Source organism: Ischnura elegans, chromosome 8 (assembly GCF_921293095.1).
Source record: "Ischnura elegans chromosome 8, ioIscEleg1.1, whole genome shotgun sequence".
Classification (NCBI taxonomy): domain Eukaryota; kingdom Metazoa; phylum Arthropoda; class Insecta; order Odonata; family Coenagrionidae; genus Ischnura; species Ischnura elegans.
In genome coordinates this window covers 117826819-117844844 of record NC_060253.1, presented here as the reverse complement: position 1 = coordinate 117844844, position 18026 = coordinate 117826819, and the positions used below count along the sequence as shown (strand labels likewise).

At 40.3% G+C, this 18026-nt stretch overlaps 2 protein-coding genes across 7 annotated transcripts in view; both read right to left on the bottom strand.

The window, feature by feature from the left end:
- The window catches only part of LOC124163960 (Golgi reassembly-stacking protein 2-like), an 85554-nt gene that overhangs the window by 28821 nt on the left and 38707 nt on the right, over window positions 1–18026 (bottom strand). The window lies entirely within an intron of this gene.
- On the bottom strand, window positions 13298–17440 carry LOC124163959 (piggyBac transposable element-derived protein 4-like). 2 transcript variants are annotated; one of them, XM_046541088.1, is made up of 3 exons: window positions 17192–17440; window positions 16726–16826; window positions 13298–15402 (listed from the first exon to the last, which is right to left on the bottom strand). In XM_046541088.1, the coding sequence occupies exon 3, from the start codon at window positions 15399–15401 to the stop codon at window positions 13518–13520; it is 1884 nt and encodes a 627-aa protein (XP_046397044.1). In that variant the 5' UTR covers window position 15402; window positions 16726–16826; window positions 17192–17440; the 3' UTR covers window positions 13298–13517. The 2 variants fall into 2 exon arrangements, with proteins under 2 accessions (XP_046397044.1, XP_046397043.1); XM_046541087.1 differs by having other exon boundaries at window positions 16726–17440.

The window sequence follows — 18026 nt, the reverse complement described above, 5'->3', positions numbered from 1 at the left end:
TGCAGGGCTTCCTTCCTTTCCTTGCGCAACTATAATTTCATCAGTTTTAAATAAAATATAATTTGGCAAGAATTTGTTTTATTAGTATGTGCGTAGGAGCTCATAATAGGGAAGTTTCCTTCATCAAAGAAAACTAAATGCATTGACCATGATTCCTTACCCACCATTAATGAATTCAGAATATACAAATTATTTGGTTTTAGAAATCCCAGTTCAGACGAATGGCAATGGTCAATTTTATCCTCATTTGAAAAAGGCCAGATTGGCGCCCATGCAATACCACTCCACGTGACGTCACAGGGACCTTGTTTCTATACGATTAGATAAGAATTTTGCATCGTCTGAGATTACCAATGCATGCATGAGGCACAGAGCTCAGGGAAACATCTCTTAATAATCACCCATTAAAAAGTGGCTAAGGTCGGAAAGTTTTATTCGTTTGATCTTAGACCATTTAAGTAAGTAGACCTGCCGTTCGGACGGAACGCTGTGGCCAACATCGCACCGCGGGGAAGTGAGTGGGATGAGGGATCGTGACGTCACGGTTCGGACTGCGGACGATATTCCGTATGCGCACTTGAGATATTTTAACGCTCATACGCTGCAAAGTCGCTGAAAAGTGACGATATTGGGCACGCAAAATGATTATACACTTAATAAACATATTTTTACGATGAACTAAGGCATTTTATAGCCTTGACTCAGCGCAAAAAGCTAAATAAATCAAGACGAAGCGATCGCATTAAATATATTTATTAAGAATGTAATTTTAATAACTTTGCATGGAGCAATATTCATGAAAACTGGCACACTTATGGGGAAAAGGCCTAAGTTTTTTTGAGTGTAAGCAATATTTTACAATTTTGACCTTTTGACCTCACAATGTGGGTCCAAACTTGAATTTGCCCTATGGGGTTTAAATGTTTAAAAAGTCGAGATAGAATGTCTGAATTTCATTGACCGAGATGTCAATTCTTAGGTTTTTGGACCAGAGAAACCCGAAAATAACACTTTTATTTACGAAAATTTAACCGTTGACCGTCAAAGTCATAAGGGAGGCAAAAAGAGTAGCATACCAACAAAGGTGTCGATCCATGGATTTTATAGGGCACCCAAGTCAATGGTATTGTCCAAATACCCATATTATTCACTAATCGACCTCCAAGGTTAATACGGAGGTCAAAGACCATAGAGGTAAACGTCTGGCCATCGTGACACCCAGGTTTCGAACCATATGTTTAGAAGGGTGCCAAAGTCGATTTTTCAGTTAATAGATCCGTATTGTTATTTTTTTTTACCACCGAGGTCTCAAAGGTCATAGAGTTAAATGTCTGGCCATCATGACAACCAACGTGTCAAACCATAGGTTTTGAAGGGTGCCAAAGTCGGTTACGCAGTTCATTCATCCGTACAACAATTTATTTTGACCACCGAAAGTCGTAATGTGGGTCAAAGGTCATAGAGATTTTAGCCGACCGCTTTGACTTTCTGACCGCTTTTGATTCAGATATTTTAAACTTCATTCACTACTAAGATTACCAATATTTTATCACCCTCAATAACTTCAATAGCATTTTTAAAAAAGGTGATTGATTGGTTTTAAACTCTAGCTAAATTTGAGGATTCTTTTTCAAAACTCTCTTCTACAACTGTAGGGCATTAAGCCTGATATAGAAAGTAGGAATTCATAGTGTGGTATAATTTAAAAATTCTATCTACAGCTGACGAAAGAGGTAACTAGTGCGTTTTACAGTAACCAAGTATTTTCTTATATATGCGACTTCCGCAGTTTCACAAAATTCTTTCAGTATTTGAAGACGCACAGTGTAATGTAAAAATAGAAATATATTTTAATGACAATATTTTTCATATCTATATCTATAACAGCAGCTGTTTGAAAGGCGTTATGTATCATGTGCGCTGCAAAACCGATTGTACATGCCTTTGATCTGAAGGAATGACTATTAAAAATAGCATGGGAAGACATCCTACTGCTAATGCTAGTTTCTTTTCTTCGTCTCCATAAATTGTTTTTACTAAAAATTTCTGTATTTTGGAGGAAGATGCAGCAGTATTTAAATATCTTTTATGCTCTTGCGTCTCCAAGTTCTTCGAAATATTATACTGCCGTGAAAAATAGAAAATTATCCGTTACATTTCACACATTGGACAGAGTAATTGCTTCTGGATTTTTTAATAAAATGCGATTTATTTCTTAGATGATCGTTGAATCCGCATCTTCTTTTCTTACGTATTGTGACAAGAATAAAAAAATTAAATTATGTCGTAAATTGTTTAAAAAAATTTAATTGAAAACTCTGTAAGTACATACGTACAACATTACATGAAAATATTTAATAAGTTATTCAATATATTAAATATAATTGATTGTTATAAAGCAAATTTATCTTTAAAATTATTTTAATCCAATCCTCTCTTTCTTTCTTATTATAAATATGTTAATAGGTATTATTTATCCCCAGAATTTTCCGTAGCGTACGTAAATCGTAGGTGTCACTTGCAAAGCCGGCGACCTTTTTCCACCATCGCAAAATATATATAACACGAGAGCTGTCTGCTAGGTAAAAAATTATGCATTTATGAAATAACTAAATTACTTACCTAAATAATATGAATGCTGATTTGTTGACATCCCTTTTTAGTAGCGCTAGCGTGCAGTTCAATTTGCGTCGCATAATTGACCGTTTAAAAATTACTATATGCGAAGGCGTTGCCGCGTTACTTCGTGGACGACCGGCAAATTCTTTACACCATGACCCTTTTCCTCTCTAAAATTCCCCCGTTTACAACTTTTGTGCAAGATTTCATGTTTTTATAACGATTTTCCGAATGATGCTAGATCGCTAACGAGATAAGAAAAAATCTGCGGAAGTTTACAAAGGGCTTTGTCTTCATTTTACTGCCACAATATTTTTTCGTCGCTGCCAATGACGAAAAATGCCACTGTTCATTAATTGTAAATTCACCAATCCAATCATGGCTGAGAGAATACTTCTCGTACATAACGCAATATATATTAGTACTTTTAATTGAAAAATCGTGAAGAAAATGGTCAAAATACCGCAGTGATACAGTGAATCCCCATTCGTTGCCATGCACTACGACGATGAGCGTCACAACCGTTACGTCACGCCCCTTTAAAAGTGGGTGGGGAAGGAAGGGAACGGAGGGGAGATGTTGGCCACACGGCGAGACATAGGTAGGGGTGGGGAATGGCGGGTCTAGTTCTTCTATGGTCTAAGCGTTTGATAAGGTATTAATAATCCTTATTTAAGCCAAGGGCTACCTGCTAGTAGGGTACTCTGCTACCTGCTAGCATCCTGCGTCGTATCAGCACTCAGAGCCTCGCCTCAAGGTCATCTCACTAGCGGCAGCGGGAAGCAGAACGACACCACATGGAGTTTTCCCAGCATTCATACTTAACCGTCGCGTTTTCACTTTTCATTTAATCACAAGAAATAGATATCCTCATATAAAAATCTAAAAGCCTGAAATATGTGCACCAGGAGTAATAATCTTTTGATTTAGGCATTTAAAAAAAATAATAGGTAAACACCCTATTAGCATGAAGTTCTTCGTAAGTCACAGCGGTGTTCATTCAGTTATCGAAATTTCCTCTTTCAGTACTATTTGAAAGAGGAAATTTTGATAAACTGCGGCGGTAATAGAGGCATAAGAGGGAGTAGAAAGAGTTCCGATCCTCTCTTAGCATACGCCATTGCTCTACTTTGCTTGTCATACGAACAATTTTATTTAAATGCTCTCGCAGGAGTATTGCAATAGAATTGCAGCCGTGGAAAATTTTAAGGCAAAACACGTCAGGCACATAGCATGAACCTTCCCAAGAGATTGGACAACAATCAGGGCAATCTGAGCGCCGTAGGATAATAACCACGTCATAGATTTAACGGAGCCACACTCGGCCCTCCATCAGCCAATGCCTCTGACGTTTTTTTTTCCTTTCCGATACCCCACAGGAAAATAGGAAAACATCAAGTTACAGGGGAACAACGGAAACGTGTTTCATCCCTACCCCGTCTCAGCAACTGACCTTGATCGATCTCCCAGTTTCTGGAGGCCAAATGCAAGGGGAGTCATCTACTGAGCCTGAGGATATCTCGATAGCTTTCAATAATTGCAAGACACGCACGAGGTACAAAAAAAGAAAGAAATCTAACGCGACGCATATCTGACAGAATTTAAGTTTTTTAAGCTCTCATTGTTTGACACAAAGATTTATAGTTACAACAAGGCTACTAATATTCAAAATAGTCCAAACAGCACACTTTCGGAAGAAGCAAGAGTAGCATAAGCGCATTCAAACAAGACAAGACAGACTGGTTACTTCAGGCAATGCAAACTGCGTACATCACATTGCTGCGCCTTCGCCCCTTCGCTTTGTAGGCAACAACGTCACATGCAATATCGGACGTGTTTGTCCCTTGCTCCTTCGCTCGTAGCTTCGAGGACGGTGGGATCGCGCTCCTTCCCCTCGACCTCTCCTTCAGTGCTCTTCACTTATAAGCATTTCTGATTTCTTATATCCACAATTTAGTCCAACAATGAGCACACCCTTCGAATTTTTTAAAGCGCAGATTTTGACACCAATGTAATTTTCAGTTGCAAAAATCCTCATATTAGCATCTGAAGATGATTTTTGAAAAATCACGTGCTCAGCGTAATGGAAATTGCTCAGCAAGACAGATCTTGACTACTAATCAGGTATGTCCTTCAAAACTATGCGTTTCTCTACGTTTGATAAGCGATTACTATATGCCGTATAAATGCCGTGGGATGCTTACTCGTGACAATAAATTTAGCGCGTGCTCCGGAGCGAAAAACCCCCGCGCGATCTTTTCAATGCCCACCTCTGAGATACCGACGTGACCGCGCAATGCTTACAAGAAAAGCAAACAGGAGCATTTTAAAAATACGTCACTAAGGGATAAACTCCCCTGCCTGCCGCTTGCTTTTGACCTAGGATTTCAGATGACTGACTCACACTGAAAACCAAGCCCACTCAGTTCCCCTTGGACTTGCGACCGGTGAAAGGGGAGGGGGGAAGATAAGAAGTTTGTGTAAGAGGTGCACCCTCATTTTCGGCAGCAATTTCTGGGAAAAAAGGTGCGCCTCTTACACGCGCTTATACGGTAACTCAAGTCCTCGTGTCCTGTCGTGCTGCCCCTTCAAGTGGACTTTTTTCTGGTGTGTGCCATACCGAAAAGAGTCTTATAATCTGTAAAAGACTGCAATAATTACTTTTCTAAAAATGGAAAGGAGAGCTATTAGAAAAAGAAATCCAAGACATTTGATAAACAAAGCGACTCAATTTCAACAGAGTGTGGGCGGGAGTTCTCCAGACGAATGACATGTGACTAGAGGTCCGTGAATTTCGCGAGATGCGATATCGCGAAATAACATGAAATGATACAAAATCGGTAAATGAAAACAAAATTTCGCATTCTTTGCAATGTTAAGTGGATTAGCGAAAAATATCACATCTAATGAGTCACAGTCTATTAAAGCCTAAACCTTCATTGTTTAATGCTGCCGACGTTCACTTGCTTCATCTCATTACGATTCCAAGGTCAACTGGCTCGTTAAGCCTCGCGCATAACGCATCCGCGTATTATCGCGCACCGTAGTGATTTCTCCACCAGAATTTGCCGTTCAATTTATCACAGCCTCTCTCTTCGATTTCGTTTAGTCAGAAAGCAGCCTCAATGTGGCACTGCCTGTATTTCACGCCGTAGAGGGCACACCACCGGGCCGAATTGAAATGGGCTCCGTGGTGACCATGGTGGCCATCAACAGCGCCATGCCATCAACTGCGTGATTCGATTCGTTTAAAGATATCCATTGACAAGTATGGTTATTTGAAAGCACGAAGCGCTAGCAATGGAGGAAGGGAAGGAAGGAACAGAAAGGATAGGAGGAGAGGGGGGTCTCCTTACTAGCGGATGGATCGTCGCATATTCGGCTCTGCACTGAACTACAATGCAAAAGAAATCATTTCGGCATTGACCAAATGTAATATCTAATTCTTCTGGAGAGAAAGTGTCTCAATCTAGATGTTGCAGGATCGATTAATGGGAAATAACTTTTCAAGTTTCTTTGAATCCGATTATGTTTTATTACGTGTGATTCTTTCACTGCCTTTCCCGACCGATTGGCAACAGCTGTAATCAAAACTAAGCGATTTTGTTGTATCTAGCAGCTGTCCTACCTTCCCTCAACACCTGAGTGAGGGGTATCGAAAGGGAACCCACGTCATGAAACATTTCGGCCATTTGTAAGTTGTACAGTTCTATGGTTATACTGTAGCTACCCAGCACTCAGTTTGAAAACACCTTTGTGAGTGGTTGTGTTTTGAGGTTAGACTGTTTTTTTATCGTAGTTCCAGCTTTAAATATTGAACGAAGGATGGGAATTTTAAAATGCCAAACGCAAGTGATACTGTTCCTAACAGAGCAAGCGAATTCAGCTCATTAGGATTTAATGTGAAAGACAGAGTATTACTGTGCAAAGTTTGCGATAAAAGATTATAATTTGCAAGATGTGACACTTTGTTAAAGCACATCAGTAGCGATATACAAAAGCGAGCAAAAAAAAGGGGACACCTGCAAAACAACAGCTATCATTTGAACACACAGTCACTCAGTCAAAGAAAGCAAAGGAGGAGCTTGTTGTTGCTACTACAGAAGCATTTTTAAAGGCTTTATTTAGTGTAGAGAAACTTGACAATACAAAAATTCTGGAATGGCTCACGAAGTATACATATAAGAGGTAGAGGGATTTGCCGTTTGCCGATCGTATTCACCAAGACTACATATTTGAATAAGTACTCATGAAATGTGTATCGTAAAATAACAAAATGCCTATAATGTGGGAAAATTGTGGCATTTTAATAAAACCGCCAACATTTTCTATAACACCGAAATCACATGGTTTTAAAATGAATTTTAGCAAAAAATAAAACCACTTCCACGGACCTCTACATATGACCTTGAGTACAGGGGCACAGCAAGGAATTAAGGCCAGGGGAGGGGGGGATTTACGTGCAACTAATACCGGGGTGTGTGGGGGTTATAGAATACCCACCAGGATAAGCGGTAGGTGCGAGATAAACAAATTGCGGAATTTTGTTCATTTTGTGGTGCTCAGGGGGGGGTCAGGAAGGCTGACAATTTATTTAATTTATTTGGACGGCATCTACGTCCAAAACTAGTGTAAGAGATGGTGGAGATGTGTGCAATAAATTTCTTTGAAGTATTTGCACTTTCTCTTTTATCATGTCTTTACGGAACTTACTTTCTGAACATTCATCGCAGGGGTGCAGATAGGAATTAAGGCTGATGGGGGTTTAGGTGCAACTAATACCGGGGTGAGTGGGGGTTGTAGAACCACCAGGATAAGCGGTAGGTGCGAGGTTAATAAATTGCAGAATTTCAAAGATGTATGGTTCAAAATGGTGAGTTTTACAGCTTTCTGAGGGATATTATATTTTATTGATCCTTATACTATTCTATTAGTAATATAGAATATCTTGTTTATACATAGTAATATCCTTTCCCTTGGGCTACAACCTAGTCGCGGTGGAAAGGCTTGCACGTTCCTATGACCCCTAGAAGTGCACTGGCAGGATTAATTCTAAATTATTCCCAGTAGGGCCACCCATGCCAGATAGGTCGAATGGTAGGAGCCAGATGAAAGGTAGTCCACGTGATGCTGTGACGTGAAAAACACTGTTGGAATGGAAGTGGCAATCCCCATCAACTATCTCTTCCCTGAAAACATGGAGTACAACCAAATGAGTCACGGAATCTCATCGTCCGGGACCCATCCGCAAAGGGCAGGTGTCCGGCACGGCAGCGAGGTCGGCTTCGTCAACATGCGAAATCCTTGCAGAGACTTATCATCATCAGCAGCAATGAAGAGAGAAGAAAAGACGACCAAGAAGAAGATGGAGAAGAAGAAGTCGGCTATAAATGCAGGGACGTGGAATGTGAGGACAATGATGAGGGCGGGGAAGTTAGAAAATATCAAAAGAGAAATGGATAAAGGGAGGATAGATATCTTAGGATTATGCGAGGTGAGGTGGAGGGATGGGGGGGACTATTGGAGTGATGGGTATAGGCTATATATAGTGGATGGGAGCAAGGGGTAGCTTTAGTATTAAACGGGAAGATGGGTAAGCGTGCGGTAGGTATAGACCAGGTAAGCGAAAGGATTCTGGTGGTAGAAATTGAGGCACGGCCCACCAACCTTGTGGTGGTCCAGGTTTACATGCCCACTAGCAATCATAGGGAGGAAGAAGTAGACGAGGTGTATGAACAGCTCGAGGAAATAATTAGAGACACACCGGGTAAGAAAAATCTGGTAGTGATGGGGGACTGGAACGCTTCAGTCGGGGAAGGGAGAGATGGAAATGAAATAGCAGAATTTAGCAGGAGAAACAAATTATTCATCACAAACACGTGGTTCAATCATCATAAAGGGCGAAGAAACACATGGAAAAGTCCAGGGGATGTGGGGAGATATCAAATAGACTACATTATGGTAAGACAGAGGTTTAGGAACAGTGTGAAAAACTCGCGCAGCTTCCCAGCAGCTGATGCGGATTCAGACCACAACCTAGTGCTCATGAAGCACAACGTAAGATTCAAAAGACTTAAGAAAGTTAGGAAGGCAAAGAAATGGAATTTAGAAGCGCTGAAGGGGAGTATGAGGAGAGAATAACAGGAACTAGTGGACATTAGTATATGGGAGATTGAAAGTACGAAGACTGTTGAGGAAAGAAGGGATAATATTAAAACGGGAATAATCAAAGCGGCTGAGAAGTCAATTGGTTACGTTGACAGTAGAAGGATAAAGAAGCCGTGGATAACGGAGAACATGATAAGGGAAATGGAGGAGAGGAGGAAGTGGAAGAACGCGGACACAGAACAGGCCAAAAGAATGCATAGGGAACTAAATACAGTGGAACCTCGATCTGTCGTTTTTCAGGGGGATGGATGAAAAAAAGATGAATGCGGGAAAACGATCGATGCGGGATTGTTAGTCCGGGTTGCCTATGTCCCAGGATCCGCTGGATTTTTGCGAATTATGATATTCATTAATGGATTCAAACGAGATTTTAGCTGATTACAGGAATATTATTACTTTATCGAAACACTTAGGTCATTTTGTTGATTCGACTTATCTCTCTTTCAAATATCCTAAAGGAACGAGCCGCCTTGCTAAAAAATGTTTGCACTCCACTCGGAATTTTCACTGCTATTATGCATTTCTGTCTGATGTAAAAATTCTTATCCATCAAATGCCATTTCCAGTACACGTATTTATGAGAGAAATTTGCATGCGTGCCTCAAACAACTGATTTTGCCATCGCAGTGATTGGTTATGAGATGGATCAAGAAGGCCATTAATAGTTTATTATTTGAAATCTTCCTTTCAAGCAATTAAATTTTTAATATGATTGAGGCAATGTGGCGTTAATCGTTTGCGGCACGCCCACCTGATCCTCGGCTTCATCCCACCTCTTGTTTTCACCAGGGATCTTGCTCTACCCCCACCCCTGCCGTCATGTACTAGCGGACATACTGAGGCGTACTGTAATATTCACACATTTCTAGCCCGGATTCTATTCTTCATCATCAATTATTTTCAGTACATCTTTTAAAGTTCTCACTTATGTCTTCGGAAGGGCCATGGTCCGAAGACAAATAAGAATAAAACTAATGAAACTGAAACCTGACTCCATTGAACCCACACGGAAAACACTTGCTAGTTTTAAGTCAATCCACCCCGGAAAGTACGGAACCACTCGTACGAGGTGAAGTTCGGCACTGATACTATCGCGTGCGGCATCGGCAGAGCTTACTGCAGAGGGTGAAGCATGACCATATGACTGCGCAATGAAATTTTTTATCCGATAGAGAAGGCAACTTACCCACTCATTTCTAACAATAAGTAGCGTAGCTCTAAATGAGCAGATGAATTCAGATTGCTAGTAGCGAGAAACAAAATATCCTGAGAATATTTCGCTTCCTTAGCACCTCAGACAAGTGAGACTTGTAGCATAACTCGTAAATTGTAACCAGATCCTGTAACCCTGTTTTCGAAAAAAATCCGCATCAACTGCCATGAAGCTCACTATCAGCTGCAAGGATATCGATATTTGCCGGAAATCACCATCATATTATTCCAACTATTTCCTTGCTTAAAATGGTTAAATAACGTTAGAAATAAGTCGTGTTTGGTATGAATCTTTCTTGAATTACGTGCACATCACTAATATCTCAATTTAATAAAAGTATAATACCAATTGCTGAAATTCATTTTTACAAACCTTTCGGGCTAATCGGTGATTCATGCAGCAGTTGACCTCCAGAGGTGGGGATCTTTGAAGCGAGTCAGCTAAAAAAAAGTCAGCGGTCGAGAAAGGGGGAGGCGTGAAAAAGGTTTCTTTTGTTCTCGAGTAACTTGATACAGTAAACTCTTGATTTTACGAAGTCAGTGGGACCGGAAAATTGGCGCTTCGTAAAATCGAGTTTCGTAATTTCAAACCTTTTTCATAAGTCACGAAAAAATGTTCGCTTTTGTTTCTTCCGCCCTTTTTTGTCTTTAGTGGTCTTATTTAAATGTTTTCGGCGGTTATTCTCGATATTATTCCTAGTAAAGTCATTTTGTTATCGATATATGCTGTGAAAGATCGTTAAATAATTATACCACCATAAAATTCCCATTTCTCGTTCATACTTCAACATCAACGATCGCTTAAGAAATTCCCGACCAGTTTAGAAAACGTAATCAAATATTGAATTGCAAAGTTTATTATAAGAATTTAATGTTATAAATTTGTGGTTAGGAGCGAATAACAAATATTAAGTTAGCGTAAGATATATATATTTGTTTCCAGCACCCACGGAATTTTAGCGGCAGCCGTCCTAACCGCCATTTATGTCGCCCTCTATCGCTTAGTGACGAGAAAAAAAAAGAAAAACGAGGGCCTCCACCCGTTTCCAAAATAACCTTCGTAAGTTAATATTTCGAGTTACTCTGTATATTCAGTTGAATGTGCTATCTTTTCCATTGGTTATTTTTGTTGAGATTCAGATACGATTATAAATTACGTAGGATATGATTATCTTCTGGCGAATATTTGAAGTAAATTCTGTTCGAGTTCTTCGTCCGGATATATCCGCACAGTATACTGTGCTCAATCATCTTAGCAAATGTTGCTACGAAAGACTTCATTCTTCATTCGGACCATATTCTTCATACCGGGTGTGAAGTGCTATCTTCATATAGTATTTCTCTCTCCTTTTATGCCCACAGGAGCAAGGTTACAACCGGAAAACGACAGGAGAAACATTTTCCATTATCGGAGAAATAAAGAGAGAAATGTTATTATCCGCATTGATTGTTTTTCTACAAGATATGTTTCATCATTTCTCAACGTGTGTGAAGTATTGGTTCACTTGCGTGAATTCCCAAAAATGACACGCAAAAACCTGTACATTCATCTCATTTAGTTTTCGTGTCCCTTTCTCCGCCGCATTGAAAGTTATGCAAAGAATCATTGACGTAAAGAAAAGATTTTCTTAGCTTTAGCACTAAAAAATACTCGTGCCATAATCGTAAATAAATGTAGAGAGGAAAGAGCAAAGAAAATAATTTCAATCGAAACGTCAGCAGATAAGAAGAGAGACAATTGTAAGCGCGGCACCATTTCACCGATAGTGGAAGATACTTCTTCAGCCTCTCTCCGGTTAATAACTTACCCCCGTTGCAGGTAAAGATGAACCATGCCCTTCTCCACAATCGGGGAACGTGGGTGGGGTGAATAAGAGTGGGATAGGATTGCCTGAGGAAAGAAGTGGTCAGAATATGGTGCGGTGAAGGGGGCAGGAGAAAGATGGGTGGGGAAAGGGCCTTCAGCTCTGCCTCAGTTTACGTTTGAGGGGCTTATTTTTCTACCACGCACTCAAGCTCCGTCCTTAGGGGGGGAGTGAATGGGAAATGCTGGGGAAGGAGGGGTTTGGGATGCGTAAGATGGGTGTCAGCAAGATCAGCAGAAGGCCGCTGCCGCCGGAAGTAAACAAAGACTTGGAAAGAAAGATCTCTCGGCATGGGAAAACTGGGAGACGCGCGAGAAAAAAGCTCATGGTTAGAGTTAGAAGTGCATCTACATTACGAGTAGCCTGAAAAATAAGTTGGTGGTTAATGGAGCCCAATACTTAAGATATTTAAGTTGTTTACTCAGGAAGGCTATTATATACACGAAAAGATACTACTAAAAAATCTGTTATTTTTTTTCTTTTTGCCCTTCTCCATCGCCGCTTCCACCATGGTTTCTCACTTGCATAAATGGGAATGAAATTGGGGACCTAACTCGTTAGCCAGATCAAAATATCTTAATGTTTGGAGGGCAGCGTGTACTTCTTTTTTATTTGGTGAAATTACTTTACTTTCATCTTTGTCGTCACTGCTATTATGACTAGTCCCGGCCGCTGCTTCATCCGATGCATGTACCGGCATCCCATTGTCGCAAGCCTGGAGATCATTGTAAAGGGCAATATAATCGTTTGATGGTGCACGCAGTGCTCTTCCTGCTTTTTCCAAGAATTTTTCAAAATCATCTTTTAACCCTTTCAACGCGGAGGCTATTTTTTGTATGGCTTTCCCCTGACTGAATGCATTTTTTTGGGTTTTTCAGTAATACTGTACCTAAGAAACAATTATTCTTCAGGAATTAAAAAAAAAAAAAATTTTTTAATGCTAAAAATTTAAATTTTTTCAACGGACGTGAATTCACGTCCTCAGCCATACGCTTGAGGCCGCTTTGAGTTATGCAGGGTAGTATCAACGCCCCTTTGCGACCATATATCTCTCCTAAGTTTTTAGCTACCCCTATTGCTGGGAAAAAATGCAAAGCCTTTCAAATATAGTTATGCAATATGAAGTCTTATTTTTATATTGATTTAAAATTCCATAGTCATACTTTATCAATTTTGTAATTATTTTGCAAATGCTGAAATTTTTCTGCTAAAAACGCGATCTGCTATAACGGTTACTACAACGACTAAATAGCTATTTCTCGCACTCGTTCTTATGTTCTGTGAAATAATAGAATGAAATATGCTGTATGCTATTTTGACATTTGAATCTAATATTTTTTTTTTATTTCGTTACGAAATTTTGCAGCAAGAACTAACACAGTTTCTAGCAGGATTTATAAATGAAAAAAAACTTTTAAAACAAGCATAATTTATTTTTACATAGCGCTAAACAAATAAATAATATACACAAAATGCAATCGCACAAATTCAAAACAAGCACAAAATCCTTTTACAATACTATTTACAAATTTAAAAACGTAAAAATAGAACAGAAATTACAACTTCATCAGACTGCAGAGCAAAAAAAACATATTATTTATACACAAATAAAAAAATACAGTTTCCATCATTGCAATTATTATGTACAAATATTTACAACCGCATATTTTCGTGGAAGGCCGTGAAACATGTGTCGACGCAGAGGGGAGGGTGTCCCTCGCAAGCAGGGCAAAAGAACGTTGTGTCTTTTCTTATCCCCTTCTTCTGGCATTCCCGGCACCTTCTTTGCACCGTTCTGTTCCTCTTGCTTTTTTCGTCAATTGGAAGGGTGTGAGGGAAATGCCTTGATAAGCCTACGCCTCTGGAAGGGACTGAAGGGGAAGGGCCTGAAGGGCGAGTGAAAGCAGGTGAAAGTAAAGATTTGATTACCGAAAGCCGAAAGTCATAAAATGAATATCTGGGATGTAATTTCTTATACAAATAATAGCTATTGAGGAGGAGAAGGTGGAAGATGTGAATGCCCAACTTCTTGTACCACTTGAGAGTTTTTCGCTCAATTGGATAATAGGACATCATCTGATCAGTATGATCAATGCCCCCCATTGCCTCGTTGTATCTTGCAATTGCCTCAGGTTTGGGTATGGTTCCCCCTCCCCTTCGGCGGGGGACATCGATCATTTCGCCGCTATACTGCGAACTGATCATCAGTACTTCTCTCTTGTCTTTCCACTTCATGACGCAGACACCGTCATCAGTGTAGGCATTCACAACTTCCCCCTTCTTTAATTTTTTTGAATTAATTTGGGGAGGATTACCCTTCCGGTTAGTTCTCAAAGTTCCGGTACAATAGGTCTTCCGCTCCAGTAGTTGGTGGGCCAAATTGACACTGTTGTAATAATTATCCATAAATAATGAATGGCCAGCATCAAGGTGACCCTCCATTAGCTTATTCACAACAGTGTCAACGTGGCCTCGGCCTCCTACATCAGCGTCACTAGATCCTGTGTAAACGATAAATCTGAGAACTAAACCGGAAGGTTCCGTTAGCATATAAATTTTGATTCCATATTTATGTTTCTTCCCCTTCAAAAACATTCGGAAAACAAGTCGCCCCCTCCAGAGAAGCATAGACTCATCAACGCAGAGTTTTTGCGTCGGAGTCACGGCATTACTTACTGAGTCATGAAAGAGGTCTATTAGGGGGCGAATTTTATATAGTCGGTCATTTGGCTGAGGCTGACCAGGTTCTGGGTTTTTCGCAAAGTGCAAACATTGCAAAATACCCGAGAACCTGTCACGGCTCATGCATCCCCGAAAGCAAGGAAAGTTAAATAGGAAGTCCTTGCTCCAGAAGTCCGATATCCTATTTAATCTGATTGTTCCCATGTGGTACAGGACGCCTAAAAATACAAGGAACTCCTCTTTCGTCAAGGATTTCCATTTAACAATCCTTGCTTTCGGGGCTACATTCTGCGCCTTCAGCTCGTCGGCAAATCTATTTGTCTCTCTCACAGTCAATTCGAGGATACTGTCAGTCAGTAAAAGATTAAAAAAGTCGGGGGGTTGGTCTCCTTGAGGTGAAGCAGTCATACCAGGGGTCTGGGTAAATGGAATGGGGTCTATTGTCGGTCTGCCAGAAGTCCAGGTGTAGGTGGTCTGTCTTAGTCTGGCAGTGGTGGCTTGCGAAGAGGTACTCGGGAGGCCTGAATCTGGGGATAGCAAGTCATTACCCTGCGAGGGATCCTCTTCCTCCTCCGAATCATCGTTATCACTCCCGCTGCAATCCGTTTCATCGGAGAAGGTACTATCTTCTTCCTCACTGTCATCTTCCTCTTCTAGCAGCCTCCGGAGTTCCTCCGTGGAGGTTATTACTCCCGAAGCTGCCATTCTCCTCGACTTCGGTGGAGGAATGTCCTCCGTATTATCCTGAGGATCAGGAGTACGCGGGGGACTGACTTGAGAAGTCGAGGGTTGAGGACTCTCCCTAAGGGTGGATTGCTCCACACCCCTTTTTTTTCCTCCCCGAGTTTTAACCATTCTGAAACATGATAAATGAAAGCATAGTATGATGGCATACTTTTATGGACTAAAAAAACATTTTGGATAATAATGTAAATTTTCCACTATTTATAAGATCTCGATTAAAAAAAAGAAAGACCTGATTTTAGTAACATATTGGTTCAATGATGAATGAATAAATTAGCGAATATAGCAAAATCTTTGTTTATTTAAAAAAAACTATGGCGAGTTTGGTGTCGTTTTCCATCATTTTAAAAAAACTTTCTAAATATGGTATGTGTAGCATTCATTAGAAAACATTTAGCTTGTATCGCTATGCTATTAAATGCCGAAGAATAACTCAGATCTACTCCACTCCCATTGTCATAGGCCGGGGTAGGGTGTTTGCCTGCGGAGGATTATAAGGGTTGAACCTGCAGGTACCCGGAGACCAGCGGCCGTCCCGTTTTACACAGAGCATGGGCAGAGCTATTTACCGCTGGGAGATGACATGCATTCCGAAATATTCTCAGAGGGAATCCCCGAGCCAGTCGGTAGACCATTGAACTCTGCTTCATAATAAGAAAATATCCTCTGACGCCATCCTGCTTGAGGGTTCTTCCGCCCCAACACCCTCATCCCTAATGCTTTTCACGTGGCAATAAACCCTCTTTGTGTCTGCGAAACTTCCGAAAGCAGGGCCAAGAAGGTCGCGCGGCACCCCGGCAACTGATCAAACAAAAGAATATACGGAGAGAGTGAAAGGTATCTGAAAAGAGTGAAATGTCGAAGACTACTAAAGATATTGCTAGCGACCACTTCAACTCCAACTTTCAAAACATCCTTTTCTGAACAGCCAAATCTCTAACGGGAATGACAACACTCCCACGGATAATTCTTTTTCTTGATTTCCTGATTATGCAGATACCAAGAACACAAAGTTATTTTCATTCGTAATGAACAAAGATATTTTGTTACGCAGCAAGCGAGGACCGCAAAATTTTAACAAGAATACCAAAATGTTCTTTGATATCGTGTCTTATTTTTTATGTTTCCAGCATTATGACAGTGGTAATTAATCACAAATAACAGCAACAACACTTTCAACCTTCAGTAATGAAGGCAATATGTGCTTATACTTACTAGTAATAGGTACGAGTTTACAAAGAAAAATTAACAATTTATGCATGAATTTGTAATGCACTGGTCCGAGGATTAAATATAAAAATTTAGGAGCGCATAACTGTCATTTGAAAAACAAAATAAATGAAAATGTTACATGATCAAAAATAAAAAATAGCTACGTTTCGCAAAAAAATATTTTGAAGCAAAAAAAGTATAACATAATGATTCATTAACTCACCCAAATTGAAGGCAGACGAAGGAAACAAAGTTGATAAATACACAGGATCGGGATGTTTACAGCTCCTGAATTCTTCAATAAATTCTTTGCTGCTGCAGTATCTTGTGTAGGAAGTAATAAGAAGAAATAATGAATACACGGTACATGGGTGTTTAAAATAAAAATAGGATCTATGCACAATAAATGATAAAAAATGCATTCAATGCTTCATCGCCATATTTCATCGCTAGTACGTGAAGAATATTCGAAGAATATTTTGGATAACGAAAATTTATCGCCGTAAAAGTCGAAAAAAAAAATAAACTGAAAATTTTCATTTTCTTTTTACTTGAAAAACATAAACCTAGTTATCAAAATACATATCTATAACACATATATCAACGCACAATTAGGTAAATAAAAGGCAAATCACGCATAATTACAACAGAAAATGAAATGGAACAAGGAAAAAAAAATGTTTACGTACCTCCAAGTGAAAGCGTCTTCGACCGTAATATTCACCCCAGCAAGAAGAACTGACCTTCCCCAAGCGATGGTAGGGCTGTAACTGACGGCTGTGAGCCTGCAAGAGCCCCTCCGAACGACTTGGACGCAGTGGTGCCGCTATTAAAGCCGCCGGGTATTGGACGTGAATTCACGTCGGGCCGCCATTAGCTAGGAATCGCTGGACGTGAATTCACGTCCAGCCGCGCGGAAAGGGTTAAGCCTCTAATATCCTCCTAAATTTTATCCGCTGCAGCTTCCTGAAGGTATAACGTAACGAATCAACCATAGCCGTGATATTATAGCGGTAGAATTTCTAGTAGGCTCGTTGTATCAATTACCAACCTCGAGAACATCCTCATGATAAGCTATCAAAGGGAATTCGGCCGATTTCCAGCAATTTGCGATTGTAGTGGAGGAAATAAAGTACGTCTATGAACCGTGTTTCTGTGATGAAAAATGACAATTTTATTAACTTGGCCATTTTAGCAAAGTTAACAAAATCGTTATTTCTCATCGCAGAAACACGGTTCAGAGACATACTTGAATGCCTTATTGGCAGGAGTGCGATGCAAACAATTATTTTTGATGATGGCATTGATTGATAGATTTTCAAAATGCAGTCAGAGCGGTCACTTTTGGGGAGATAGGCCCCATGCTCGGAGGGTCGAAGAGAGGGGCCAGCGAGGGTGAGCTCGTCGAGGAAAGGGTCCCGGATTAGGGACCCTTCGAAGTGCTTCGGCGAAAAGTAGTCAAGTAGTCTTCGAAGTACGTTCACAGCAGCCTGCCTTGCAAACGCACCAGGTACGTTCACAGCA